Raw genomic sequence first — 15,071 nt, forward strand, 5'->3', positions numbered from 1 at the left:
TTTTATCGGGATACAATTAAAATGCAATGAGAGCTTAATTTTAAATTAAATTTTTGCTAAAAAAAAACAACTGAAAATGAAATCTCAATAGAAACACAATTCAAAAGAAAAAAAACAAATAAAATTGTAAAAGAAAAAAATAATTAATAAATAAAACAAAAATTTACTAAAAAATCAAACAAAATAACAAAATAATTAAATAATAAAAAGAACTGAAAAACTTGAAAATTTAAAGAAACAAAACATTTGAATAAAAACAAAAATAACAAATATAAATATATTAAATAAGAATGCATAATTAATTTATAAAAAAATGATAAAAAAAAATATAAAACATATACATTTAATCAATCGAAGATATTTAAAATAATAAACGAATAAAAAATAAAACAGTATAAATATAAAAACGTGATAGTTAAATACGAAAATAAATAAATAATAAATAAAGATGAAATAAAATTTGATTCAATTTAAAGTTTAATAACTTAAAAAATATTAAAACCTAAAAGTTTGAAAAAATAAAACATTTTTCTATAAAACAAAATATTTGAAACCAAAATTGAACAAAATAATTGCATGATAAATTCAAAATTGAACAAAATAATTGCATGATAAATTCAATTTAATTTTTATAATTAAAAAAATTATACAAAAAAAATAAAAAGTTAATTTTGAAAAAATCATATCATTATTTTGAATAAAAGTAACGAATTTATATCAAATATATATAAAATAAAAAATAGTAATAACAAAGGACAAAAATAAAGAAACAAAATAAAAGAAAAAAGTTTTGGAAATAATTAAGAACAAAAATTTAAATAAACACCTAAAGGAAAAGGAAACTAAAAATAAGTTTCAACATAAATGTGAATAAATTGGTCAATATTAAAAAAATTATACAAAATTTAATTTGAAATAAAATTTATAAAACATTTGAATAAAACTTAATATTAATTCTTTAAAAAACTGTTGAAATTTGAAGAAGAAATCAAAGGAATTGAAATTGATAATGATAAACATTAAATTATAATTTAAAATAAAAAAACAATAACTAAATAAACAAGAAAAAGATAATGAATCAACGTTAAAAAGTATTTCAACTAATAAATAAATCAAACATGATATATTCACTGAATAATTAATTTAATATGAAATAGTTGTAAATGTATATAAAACAAAAAAATATTCAAAACTAATTTATAAAGAAACAAAATAAAGTATAAAAATTTTTTGGAAATATGTAAGAACAAAAATTGAAATAAACACCTAAAGAAAAAGGATACTAAAAATCAAAAATCAAAAATCAAAATTTAAAAAAAATTAACACAATTAATACATTTAAAAAAATGTAACATAAACATTTGAAATAAGACGTTTAAAAAAATTGAGCGAAAACTAAACAAATAAATACCGAATAAAACAAGAAACAAATAATAAAACTAACAACAAAAATATAAAAAAAAATAGTAACAAAACTATACTTTAAAATAATTAAGTGAAGGAAAAAACCAAAATAATTAAAAGAAAATTCAAATCAAACTAAAATAATAATAGAAATTTTATTTATTTAACAAAACAAGAATTAAATAAATAAATAAAAAAACTAAAAAAAAACAAAACAATAAAAGTAATTTAAAAACTAAAATAATTTAAATAATAAAAAAAATAATAAATTAAAATAATTTAAATAATAAAAAATTAATCAAAATAACTTCAATTAAAATTGAAAAACAAACTTAAATAAAATGGTAAAAGAAAATAAAAAATGAAAACTTACCAAAATTATTATTCGAAATGAAAAGTTGAAACTTACCGGAAATGAAAATTTTGTAAAATGCAAAACAATAAAAAGAAACAAACGAAAAAAACTTAGAAAAGTAAAAGCTCTTGCGGATTTTCTTTAAAGTATGTTTTGAGATTTAAAAGTATTGTAGGATAATTTTAACTAGCATAGATTTTTAACAAAAACGCGCCTGCTATTGGCAATATATATTGTCAATAATTTCCACATGTGAGACTGTACAGTAAGCAGACAATTTATGGGAAATATTCAACAAGAATATTGTTAGACCAACAAATTTATGGCTTTCAAATTCAACGAAAACAAATATAACAAAAGGACAAAACCAAAAACAAACACAAAAAGGCACAGAAAACTAAAAAAAAAAAAAAGTTTAAACATTTCTATATTTAGAATGGTGTGGAAGCAGATTCTTATTTCGATTTAGGAAGATTTTTTGTAGACTCGGTTATAGGCAGTTCTTCATGGATTGTTTGTCCTCCTCTGGAAGATGGTTTCTATGAGTTTTAGCGATGATTTTTCAAAGTTCAATCAAGATCTTCAGTTTGTTTTTGGTTCAACATGTTTCGGGTGTATCTTTAATCTTTAGTTAGTTACTATTTAGTAAGAACTTTCTCGTTCTTTCTATTGTTTTTAGTTTCTTAAGAAGATCTATTTAAGTCTTCTTCTAAATTTTTGTTTCTTGGAACATCTTTTTTAACTTCTTCTTTTTCTTGTACGATTCCAAAATATCTTTTGAAGGATATAAATTTACTGTAGATCTTCTTTTGACGATTCAAGATTACCTCAAATTATTTTAAACCTTATTTTGAGTTATGATATGTAACTATTTTTAAGCGATTGATGAAATTTCTTTGAGTGATTATAGATTCCTGATAACCTCTGAATGATTTCAGAACTCTTTTTCAATTGATGATAGATTTTTTTTGACAATGCCATAATTTCAAATGATTCTACTTCCTTTTTTGGTGTGTAATGATTAAGTTGAACAATTTCAGAACGTCTTTGAAATGATCGTAGATTACTTTGGACGTTTCCAAAATATCTCTTGAGAGCTTTTGAATAATTGTAGATCTTTTTTTGATGATTGAAGTGTTAATGATTCAATCCTCATTTTGAGTGATGGTATATAGCTATTGTAAAACTTCTTTAACGATTTTGAACTATTTGTTGATAGATTCTAGAAAATCTCTGAATAATTTCAGAAGTCTTCTTTGGATAATTCTAGAAGATCTCTTAAAAGGTTGTAGATTACTTTTGACAATTCCAGAATATTCTTCTTGGCTTCTAGATCACTTTGAACGTTTCCATATTTTCAAACTATTCTGGAACTTTTATATTGATTTCAGAACCATTTGTCAGTGATGATGGGTTTTATGAACAATTATATATAGGTTTTTAGATTACTTTGAACCATTTCTTAGATTTTTTAACAATCACTTTTTAAACTTTTTTAGTATTGAAAATTTCCAATAATTTTAGTGCATTAGCTGGTTTTGGATGGATCTGAGAACATCTTTGATGAGTTTTAAGTGTGGAAAGTTGTCTTTGATGGTTTCTTGAGAGCGTTTCTTTTTAGAAAACTATTTTTGGATCCCAAACCCATTTAAGGACTGTGAAATAGAAATAAACGTGTTGTTGTGTTTCACAAATTTTCCAAATTTACACTCTTTTTTACTTACCCAGAAAGTAGAAACTTCAGCTAAGTTTTATTCTATTGTCACTTGATGCTTAATATTTTTAAATGTTCTTTGGCTGAGGCCGCCCACATAGGAAGACGGCCTCGCCTGGCGTTTGCACACACAATTCTTATTATTTTTGGGTTGTCTTGTTGGTCGATCTTCACTTTTTGAAATTCAGAATGAAACTGTCATGTTGAAACGATCTCTGATGAGTATTTATAGCAAAAAGAAAAACCCACCACCAAAAGCAGAAATAATTTCCCCCTCTCCATCCGCCGTTTGTCGGTTTGGAAAAATAGTTTCGCATGAAATTTTATGAAAAACGCAGGCGTGCCGGCTCTCTACCATGGGCATGGAATGGGATCGAGTGGAGTGGCATGAAGTGTAGGGGAACCCAATTGAGACAAAGAAGGCAACCACCGGCTGCGTGCCTTTGGGTAATAACAACAATAATACGAAAACGAGGGTTCAAGAATATCTATAGATATATGTGTGTGATATAAATGAATTGAAATGGAAATTGTAAAATGCTTTTTGTATGCTCGGCGCTTTTATGCTGGTATGTGCGGTTCAAGATTGTCCGGAGGATTTATGTGCGGAGGGTTAAATGGTCGTTGCCACCCTTGGATATTTCTTCTTTCTTGACTGCGTTTTATGGGAAACGTGAGAGTCTAGATCTATTTATGAGACTACCAGTTTGCTACCAGTTGAGTGCATAATAATTAGTCAAGATTTCGCTAGCAATCTTGTTCGCTTTCTCACGCTCCCCTCCGCGAAAACTGAGCCAACAAAAGAAAGGTGAATAAATGGCATAATAAAAAGATCGAAATCGAAATTGCCATACCCTACAACCTATGATGATCTTCAAAAGACTTCCGATGAAAATCAGGTTCATATATGATGTGGTAATTGTATATTAGTTTCTATTATTCTTAAGGCTTGATAAAACTATCCTGTTTTCTTTTAATGTAAACAAATATACCGATCTGACATAAAAGATCTATCTTTGACTGAAATAATTCCAATCTAATAAAAAAGATCTTTCTTTGACTAAAACTCTACTGATATAGACGATCTGTCTTTGACTAAAATTCATTCAAATTTAATACAAATGATCTGTTTTAGACTGAACATTTTACTCCAAATATTTGCAACAAAAATTATGAATCCTTTTTTATAATTTAATTTTTTTTTGGATCTGTGAGAAATATATATAAGAAATCAAGATCACTACAGTCCTGAGCGAACAAAGCCCGTCAGTCCTCCTTCTAACTATTGCTTTAAGTTTCAGAAGTATTCAACAAATATCTACTAAACGAGGAGGCCAAAGCAATCTTCTTACGGAAGTAATTTAATACAAAATAATGTAAAAATATGTATATGTAATATATATCTACAAATGTTTTGCTCAAATTCAGGTATAACTACGAAAATAAATATACTATTGACTTGAAATTTTGTGTGAAGAGTTTGTCCTAAAGTCTCAAATTATGTGATGCTTTGTAAATATTTCAACTGCCTTTAAGAAGTGGCTAAACGATTAAAAGTCTACATAAATTTATCTGTTTAAAGGGTATGCCAAGTAGGAAAAGGTAAACACAAATTCGATCAATTTGTTAGAATACCATGATGAAAAAGGATCCCGAATGTGTGTGAATTGTTCACACAGGGTGAATTAAGTTTGGGGTGAAGTTTTTCGCTCATTAAGAGGGTTGCCTATACGATTGTCAGGCAGCCAGCTCCCTGTGTTATGTCATTTAGTTAGCTACTGGTTGAACATTTGGAATTATGCTGGTAGAGAGAGCATTTAATTTCATTTAGATCGACTCTTACTCCTCACCTCCTCACCTTGACGATAATGCGGGCACTCTCCCTTTCTCTCTCTTCCACTAGCGGTGCAGCTGCAACACTAAACTGAAAAAGAAGCATTAGTTAATGCTGATAAATTGACTTTCATATCTTATCTTATCGATTCTACTGATATGATTCATAGCTATATACAAGCATAGTCAATAGAAAGTGGTCAATTGTATCAGTTATTGGTAGATACCCGTTCAGTTCGAGTCGCAGGCCAAAGTGCCTTAGGGCTAAAGTGAAAATGTTTCGTATGAAATGCTTTCATTGCTTTCGTCCTCGTTTGACACATTTCTGTGTCTTAATGCTAATTGTTTATATATTTCTGCTCTTTAGGAAAAGGGTATAGGAATACCCATCTGCATGTGAGTGTTTTTTGCCCTCCTAATTGGTTGGGATATTATTTAAATTGAAATTCAAACGCAATTAGAGTGCCTAATGAAATGAGAAATTGAGAAATATTTCATTTTCTTTGAAGTGAAAGAAAACGACAAAAAGAAATATGAGGAAAAAAAGGTCCCACAAGTGGTCAATGCACAGTGGTACAAAATAGTGAATAGAAAATTGACTGCATGAATTGAAATAAATAAAATACATCGAATGGAGACTTTCTACTGGAGATGGGATATTCCAAACTGTTTCCAGATGGAAACAAAGGAATTTGGTTGAAACGGATAATCGTTATATAGTTTTTGATATTACCAAGATGATAAGGTTCCATGATAAATTGTACTAAGACTTGGTTTAAAGTCAAATTAAACTATAATTACTTTCAAATAATTCGTTCTTCCGAAATTGAACACAATTATACTTTAAATGAAGTTTCTGTATATAACAAGTACAAATGTAAATCTAATGCACAACGGTAGAAATTTGCCCCCTAAAGTATTCAAAAAAGAGGTTAACAACTGCATAATATGAAGCGAAAGAAATTATTATCAAATAAGTCAGAAATTTAAATAATTTGATTTGTTCATGTTATTTTACTTTATTTTCTAAATAAATGTCACAGCTTTAATGTTTCAAAGGAGTGGCCCAGGCATAAAACAATACGACGCCAAATACCTAAGAATTTTTTTTTTGAATTATTTTTACCTTTAATTCAAGATATACAAAGATTAAAAAATTGTTAGTTAAAAAATTGTTAGTTCATTCATTTTATGGGTTTTTATTGTTAAAAGTTGTTATTCCCCAATTTAACTGATAAGATAATAATTTTTGATTCTATTTGCTAAGTACTTTCTTCCCACTGTGTTGTTGTTGTTGTTCTTGATGAATTGGGGCACAAAAGAGAATAACACATCAAGTGGAATTCCGTCACATTCATTTGTCTGTATTAAATGTATAAAATATATATTTGTCTACATATGTAGGAACATATATATCTATATAAATACAAAGCTAAAATTTGGAATAAAAATTAATGTTTTTTGCTGCTGTTTTTTAAACTAAAAATAGCTCAATTTGATGGTGAACAAAAGCAAAAGGAGGGGGTGGCACGCTGACTCACTCATACATTGACCCAGAACCAGGAACCAAAGGCAATCCAGCTAGGGACACTCTATGATAGAAACAAATAGACAATTTTAAAAGTTGCCGAACCCTCCATTCCCCCTCTCTAGTTTTACACAACCCCACACTTGTGATGTGAAGTGCGTTTACAAGGTCCATGTGCCTCACCCACTCACACAAGAGAACTGCGCTGTCATGGACAGTGGGCGAAAAGCATCGAAAAAGAAATTAAATGCTTTTGTTGAAACTACAGAAGGATACTACTTCATTCTAGTAACCTCTTTGTGTTACAACTTCAAGATTCCGTTTCTCAAATCTCCATTAGATGTCGTCCAAATCTCTCCAAGTTGTTCTCCTAGTCATTCATCAACAAATGGTTACCTTTTTGTCGACTTTTAAGTCACAGTGCTCTGTTGCTGCGGTCGCTGCCCGCGGCTGATGACAGTCTAATCACCAGTTTGGCGCCAGTTTCATGCGAAGCGTCTGTTGATTAACTTGTTGAATGCTCTGTGCGTCCTGTGACTGTGACCGAGTCCTGGCCCTATATTGAGTGCTGCTCCTATTCAATTGCGTAGCGTCAGGTCAGCAGACACAACCGCAAAGAATGTCGTGGAAAGAGCGAAAGAGGGCTGGAGAGGGGCGGCGATGATGACACTGAGAGACGCCTCCACCGACAACAGCAGCACCTTGCCCCACAAGCAATGTTATCGTTAATCGATGGTCGCCCATCAACTAGAACTACGCTAAGCAAATAAGCAACAGGAGCTGCTTTTTGGGGGTGGTCTGAGACGCCACCAGAACGCCTCGACGAAGCCAGCAACAACAGCAACAGCAACAACAATAACAAGAACAACTACGACCGACCGCAACGAAATCGACAACGACGACGACTAGAAATAAATAAACAGAAGCAGCTTTAGTTGCTGGCGGCAATTCCTGACGAGCATGTCACGCGGAGTCCACCTACTCGAGAATAATTTCACAGAAAATTCAAATTAAATTCTCCTCACAATGCTGGCTCCCCAAGAGAATCGTTTCCAGTATCTTTACTTTACCCTCTCGGGTCTGGTGGCCTCCACCATCTTGATTCTCGTCTACATTTCCATGCGCACAAGTCTTGTGAGTGAGGCAGATCCATCAAATCCTTCGATGATCCCGATTGACTCTCTCTCTTTCTTGATTTACAGAATGAACGCATGCGCATTGATCTCGATGGAGTGCAACGACGTTTGATCTATGAGAAGCCGAATCCTCATTGGGCCTACAACAACAGCTGGAGGCGAATAGGAAATGCCTCGCTAAGACATGAGATCTATTCGGCATACTTCGATGTGAGAACGAATGTTGTAGGTGAGTTTGCCGAGGAAAATAGTAAATTTTTAATCACCTTTGAAATCATAAAGTGTGTGTTTGTTTTTTTTGGCCCGCGATGCATTAATTTATTGGTAACCTTGCTGCGCTCCGAGTTCTAATTAGCACTTTCCACATTATTTTACAGGCAAGGTGGTACTGGATGATGAACAAATTACCATTGGATCGTTGCGTTTATTTGCCATATTGCCGGAACGTCTGCGCGACTCCCAAGTGAGTTGCATAGTTCGCTATGCGGACTTTAGCAGTCACGAAATCGTGGCGGAGGAGGCAGGAGCGATGCATGATGTCCACAACAATAGTTTCGCGGCCTGGAGCATCATGTGTCCAGTGCATGTGTCGAGACGAGAGCCCCTCCGACTGCCCCAGGCGGTGGCCTTGAGTTATGCCTCCAACAGACTGAGTCACTTGAGTCCGACGTTCATACAGATAAGGTGAGAGGGTTGGAGGGTACTCTGCCCCACTGTTTTCTAATCCAACTACGCTTCCTTCCTTCAGCTACCCCCGCGATATATCTCAGCTGTTTGCCAAATCTCGACCCACGATATCCATGTGTGTGGGTCCTCTGCAGGAGAACTACTCGAATGTACTGCGTCTGGTGGAATTTGTGGAGATGTATCGCCTCCAGGGAGCAACACACTTCTACTTCTACTATGTGGAAGCCAGTGAGGAAGTGCAGCGAGTGCTCCACCACTATCAGCGTATGGGATTGGCCGATGTGTTCGAGTGGAATGTGCAGAACCATCTGCAGGATCTCCACTATGCGGGAATAGTTGCCCAGTTCAATGACTGTGTCTATCGTGCGAATGTCGTGGACAATCATCGATACGCAGCCGTCGTGGATCTGGATGAAGTTCTGATGCCCTTGAAACACAATACACTTAACGAATATCTGCGCCAGTGCGATGAGGGACGAACAGCGGGTTTTGTCTTCCGCAATGTGTTTTTCTATCGCAAGGACAGCAACGACACATTTAATGCCCCGCCCCATGTGATAAATCGCCTGCTCTACACTCAGTCGAAGGTGCGGCGAACCCTGGAGGTACTGCCAGCCTACATGCGGAGCAAAGTCGTGGTGAATACCCGCGCCGTTGTCGAGATGGGCAACCATCAGGTATATCGCACAGCGCCGGGTTTCGTGGATCACATTGTCCATCCCACAGTGGGTCTGTTGTATCACTATCGGGACAAGTGCATCAATTGTAAGATGGTTCTGATAGTCGACTACTCGGCGAGACGATTTGGATCACTACTCTTCGATCGTGTGGACAACACTTGCCTGGAGGTCTTTAGGGAGCGCAGCGGCGTCTGTGAGCTTGGCGTAGATAAGGCTGTGGAAAATTCTATCAAGAAACAAACCACCATACCGCCGACTTTAACTCAACGTGTGACCAAAAGTGTATGATAGGTTAGTTAGTAAGTTAGTTAGGTGTCTCTTTTTCTGCTCTTGATTGTAAGTGTTAGTTCACAATAAATTGTGACTTTAAGTGATTTGTGATGAAAGTTCATGGAGTTTTCTTGTTTGCAGGATATCAAGCTGATATCAGGTTAGTCGCAACGCTAACGAGAATCTTTGTTTTTAGCCAGGTAAGCAAAAGGAATAATTTGAAATTGCAGAGGGGAGGTTTTAGGTTTTAGAGTTTGTAAAAATTGTGGTAAAACATTTTCCGCAGCGCAAGAATGACTCTGCAGTTGACCAGAATTTCCCACGTATTCGTAGTTGACAGAGTTTAGTAAGCGGAATAGCATTAACACGAAATTATGCTAAGCCCCTTTCCTGGGGGTTTACCTTTTGGATCTGTTGAACCTTGACGAAAGGGCTGGAAATAGCCATAACTAAACTACATGCCACAATTCGAGGGTGTGTTAAGTACAGGCGACAAATGGTCATAATCTTTTGAAGGAAAACTAGTCAAGTCGAATACTCTTGTTTAATGATGGGTTATTAATTATTTAATAGTTGTGCTACAATTAACACGTTACTTAACTTGCTTACACATTCTTAAATGCGATAAAACTGAGGTGGGCCATTTTAAAATCTTTCAGAAATGACTGGAGACAACAAAAAGTAACCTCATATTACTAATATATCGAGAAAAAATATGTATTTTAATCTTTTGACTGTTTAATTTACAAACTTTGTTGTATGAGAAAAAATGAACAAGTACGAGTCGTAAGTCGGTATAGTACATCAGTGATATAATAGGTCAGTGATCAAGTGTTCACAGACTCAAAAGAGTTAGACAGTGAGCAAATAGTCAGTGATCAATTGAGTCAGTGAATAACTGAGTAAACAAGATGCAGATTGATAGTCCTGATTTTCGGGATATACAATTCGTGTTGAAATCGATCCTGCGGAGCTTTGAGAAAATAATCGTTTTTCTTTATCTGTCTTAAACTATACGAGTTTTATATGAAAGTTTTTGATTAATTCTTAAGAACTTTAGCATAGGCGCATTTAGCATGTGAAATGGGGTAACTTTGCCCTTAAGGTATGCAATAGGCCGGAGAAGTAATCACTATTAGCAAGAAATTTACAAACTTTTGCATGCACAGAACGTAAAAAGTCTCCGAAAAACAAAGTTTGCTTTGAAAATTATTTATTATCCACAGAATATTTCAGAACTTCTTTATTTGTTTCAAAAATCGAATGATTGGACTGCTAACTGCATACTTTTGAGAGCATTTTCTTAATTTCCCTCTAGATTAACTTATTCCGCTAGCGTAACAACAGGAAAGATTTCGTCTAAAGATGAAAAACATGAATTTTCCTCTTCAATAGATTTTCTAGGTCCTGGTTCTGCTACTCAATGCGGATAAACAAGGAATAACCGAGTTATGATTTCAATAAAAAAGATGAAAATCAAAACTAAATATTTCATAATTATGGGGGGTTCAAGATTATATGCATTTTGTTGCATACCTTTAGGTTTATAATCAGAAAAGGTTCATCCATTATTTTGGGTGTTCTATAAATAATCGGTAGAAAAGTGGCGACTCCTTTTATTAAAAACTATAAAACTTAATAAAAACAGCCCGTTAGGCCTACGGAGAACTTAGATTTCAGGAAAGTGCGACTTTTTCGATTTTGTTACATACTTTTAGGCGTTTAAATATACACAATAAGGTGATTTGACTTACATATCAATATGTAATAGTTTTCTTGTATCATCAAAACCCGATACATAACGAATGGAGAAATTTAATTACTATTTTATAAGTCGTACCGTATGACTCTCCGAGGATTCATTTATTATTTTACTTAAAGTTCAACTTATCCAGCTCAATGTTATTTCGAAACCGGATTTGTAGAGCGAATCTTACGGAAATTTCACTATACAACGGATAGATTATGTGTTTCTTTGACGGTTTTAAGGCGAAAGGGCCACCTGTTGAATAGATTTAATTGTATTATTTCAAATACGTATACTTATTTCCCCTTGTTGTTGATGTCTTTGGTCACAAGAGAGAATAACACATCAAGTGGAATTCTTTAACATTTGTTTGTCTCTATTAAATGTATAAAACATATAAATATCCAAATATATAGCAACAATTTGGAATAAAAATGAAATGTTTTTGTTGCTATTTTTTTAATCTATAAATAGCTCAACGAAAATTGTCGGCGGGTAAGGGGAAAAGGGGAGACGCTGACTCACTCATACATTGACCTAGAACCAAAACCAAAACCAACCCAGCTAGGGACACTCCAATATAGAAGCAAATAGACAATTTATAAAGTTATCCAACCCTCCATTCCCCCCTCTAGGTTTACACAACCCCACACTTGTGATGTGAAGTGCGTTTACAAGGTCCATGTGCCTCACCCACTCACACAAGAGAACTGCGCTGTCATGGACAGTGGGCGAAAAGCAACGAAAAAGAAATTAAATGCTTTTGTTGAAACTACAGAAGGATACTACTTCATTCTAGTAACCTCTTTGTGTTACAACTTCAAGATTCCGTTTCTCAAATCTCCATTAGATGTCGTCCAAATCTCTCCAAGTTGTTCTCCTAGTCATTCATCAACAAATGGTTACCTTTTTGTCGACTTTTAAGTCACAGTGCTCTGTTGCTGCGGTCGCTGCCCGCGGCTGATGACAGTCTAATCACCAGTTTGGCGCCAGTTTCATGCGAAGCGTCTGTTGATTAACTTGTTGAATGCTCTGTGCGTCCTGTGACTGTGACCGAGTCCTGGCCCTATATTGAGTGCTGCTCCTATTCAATTGCGTAGCGTCAGGTCAGCAGACACAACCGCAAAGAATGTCGTGGAAAGAGCGAAAGAGGGCTGGAGAGGGGCGGCGATGATGACACTGAGAGACGCCTCCACCGACAACAGCAGCACCTTGCCCCACAAGCAATGTTATCGTTAATCGATGGTCGCCCATCAACTAGAACTACGCTAAGCAAATAAGCAACAGGAGCTGCTTTTTGGGGGTGGTCTGAGACGCCACCAGAACGCCTCGACGAAGCCAGCAACAACAGCAACAGCAACAACAATAACAAGAACAACTACGACCGACCGCAACGAAATCGACAACGACGACGACTAGAAATAAATAAACAGAAGCAGCTTTAGTTGCTGGCGGCAATTCCTGACGAGCATGTCACGCGGAGTCCACCTACTCGAGAATAATTTCACAGAAAATTCAAATTAAATTCTCCTCACAATGCTGGCTCCCCAAGAGAATCGTTTCCAGTATCTTTACTTTACCCTCTCGGGTCTGGTGGCCTCCACCATCTTGATTCTCGTCTACATTTCCATGCGCACAAGTCTTGTGAGTGAGGCAGATCCATCAAATCCTTCGATGATCCCGATTGACTCTCTCTCTTTCTTGATTTACAGAATGAACGCATGCGCATTGATCTCGATGGAGTGCAACGACGTTTGATCTATGAGAAGCCGAATCCTCATTGGGCCTACAACAACAGCTGGAGGCGGATTGGAAATGCCTCGCTCAGACATGAGATCTATTCGGCGTACTTCGATGTGAGAACGAATGTTGTAGGTGAGTTTGCCGCGAAAAATAGTAAATTTTTAATCACCTTTGAAATCATAAAGTGTGTGTTTGTTTTTATGGCCCGCGATGCATTAATTTAATGGTCACCTTGCTGCGCTCCGAGTTCTAATTGGCACTTTCCACATTATTTTACAGGCAAGGTGGTACTGGATGATGAACAAATTACCATTGGATCGTTGCGTTTATTTGCCATATTGCCGGAACGTCTGCGCGACTCCCAAGTGAGTTGCATAGTTCGCTATGCGGACTTTAGCAGTCACGAAATCGTGGCGGAGGAGGCAGGAGCGATGCATGATGTCCACAACAATAGTTTCGCGGCCTGGAGCATCATGTGTCCAGTGCATGTGTCGAGACGAGAGCCCCTCCGACTGCCCCAGGCGGTGGCCTTGAGTTATGCCTCCAACAGACTGAGTCACTTGAGTCCGACGTTCATACAGATAAGGTGAGAGGGTTGGAGGGTACTCTGCCCCACTGTTTTCTAATCCAACTACGCTTCCTTCCTTCAGCTACCCCCGCGATATATCTCAGCTGTTTGCCAAATCTCGACCCACGATATCCATGTGTGTGGGTCCTCTGCAGGAGAACTACTCGAATGTGCTGCGTCTGGTGGAATTTGTAGAGATGTATCGCCTCCAGGGAGCAACTCACTTCTACTTCTACTATGTGGAAGCCAGTGAGGAAGTGCAGCGAGTGCTCCACCACTATCAGCGTATGGGATTGGCCGATGTGTTCGAGTGGAATGTGCAGAACCATCTGCAGGATCTCCACTATGCGGGAATAGTGGCCCAGTTCAATGACTGTGTCTATCGTGCGAATGTCGTGGACAATTATCGATACGCAGCCGTCGTGGATCTGGACGAAGTTCTGATGCCCTTGAAACACAATACACTCATCGAATATCTGCGCCAGTGCGATGAGGGACGAACAGCGGGTTTTGTCTTCCGCAATGTGTTTTTCTATCGCAAGGACAGCAACGACACATTCAATGCCCCGCCCCATGTGATCAATCGCCTGCTCTACACTCAGTCGAAGGTGCGGCGAACCCTGGAGGTACTGCCAGCCTACATGCGGAGCAAAGTCGTGGTGAATACTCGCGCCGTTGTCGAGATGGGCAACCATCAGGTGTATCGCACAGCGCCGGGTTTCGTGGATCACATTGTCCATCCCACAGTGGGTCTGTTGTATCACTATCGGGACAAGTGCATCAATTGCAAGATGGTTCTGATAGTCGACTACTCGGCGAGACGATTTGGATCATTGCTCTTCGATCGCGTGGACACCACTTGCCTGGAGGTCTTCATGGAGCGCAGAGGCATCTGTGAGCTGGCGTAGCCAACTGATAAGCTGTGACATTAGAAAAAACGCCCCTCAAATTCCATTTTGAATCAGTTCATCTATACGACTGAAGCTGGCAACATGCTTAAATTCTGTTCACTACGTCGTTTTAAAGAACAATCCACCCAACCACCGACTTCAAGTCAACGTGTGACCAAAAGTGTACGATAAATTAGTTAGTTAGTTAAGTTTATTTCTGTTGCTCTCCCTTCTCTTTTGTAATTCTAAGTGTTAGTTGATAATAAATTGTGGCTTTAAGTGATTTGTGATGCAAATTTATAGAGTTTTCTTTCTCGTCCAACTCTCAGTCCTCTTTGCGGCTGCAGGACATCAAGCTGAGCGATGCCCAGCTGCTTAAAGTGCTTCAATCGCAACGTCAAAGGGGTCCTTTGATTTTAGCTCTGAGCAGGTGAGTGAAAGTTATAAGCAAACTGTTACCTATTATAGCCAAGTGGAATTATTTGACATTGCAGCGGGGAGCCTTTAGACCGACCG

General features: G+C 36.3%; 2 protein-coding genes across 4 annotated transcripts; both read left to right on the plus strand.

Moving 5' to 3' along the window:
* Window positions 1-5,545: 5,545 nt before the first annotated feature.
* Window positions 5,546-9,723, plus strand: LOC6646031. 3 transcript variants are annotated; one of them, XM_023177851.2, is made up of 4 exons: window positions 5,546-5,702; window positions 8,037-8,199; window positions 8,348-8,654; window positions 8,719-9,723. In XM_023177851.2, the coding sequence occupies exons 2-4, from the start codon at window positions 8,046-8,048 to the stop codon at window positions 9,623-9,625; spliced, it is 1,368 nt and encodes a 455-aa protein (XP_023033619.1). In that variant the 5' UTR covers window positions 5,546-5,702; window positions 8,037-8,045; the 3' UTR covers window positions 9,626-9,723. The 3 variants fall into 3 exon arrangements, with proteins under 3 accessions (XP_023033619.1, XP_046866257.1, XP_002068887.1); XM_047010301.1 differs by having other exon boundaries at window positions 5,546-5,673; window positions 8,021-8,199; XM_002068851.3 differs by lacking the exon at window positions 5,546-5,702 and adding an exon at window positions 7,126-7,968.
* A 2,425-nt stretch (window positions 9,724-12,148) lies between these two features.
* Window positions 12,149-14,820, plus strand: LOC6646050. The gene is made up of 4 exons (XM_002068850.4): window positions 12,149-12,998; window positions 13,067-13,229; window positions 13,377-13,683; window positions 13,748-14,820. The coding sequence occupies exons 1-4, from the start codon at window positions 12,891-12,893 to the stop codon at window positions 14,571-14,573; spliced, it is 1,404 nt and encodes a 467-aa protein (XP_002068886.1). The 5' UTR covers window positions 12,149-12,890; the 3' UTR covers window positions 14,574-14,820.
* Window positions 14,821-15,071: the final 251 nt, after the last annotated feature.

The sequence above is a fragment of the Drosophila willistoni genome (assembly GCF_018902025.1).
Source record: "Drosophila willistoni isolate 14030-0811.24 chromosome 2L unlocalized genomic scaffold, UCI_dwil_1.1 Seg72.1, whole genome shotgun sequence".
Taxonomy (NCBI): Eukaryota; Metazoa; Arthropoda; class Insecta; order Diptera; family Drosophilidae; genus Drosophila; species Drosophila willistoni.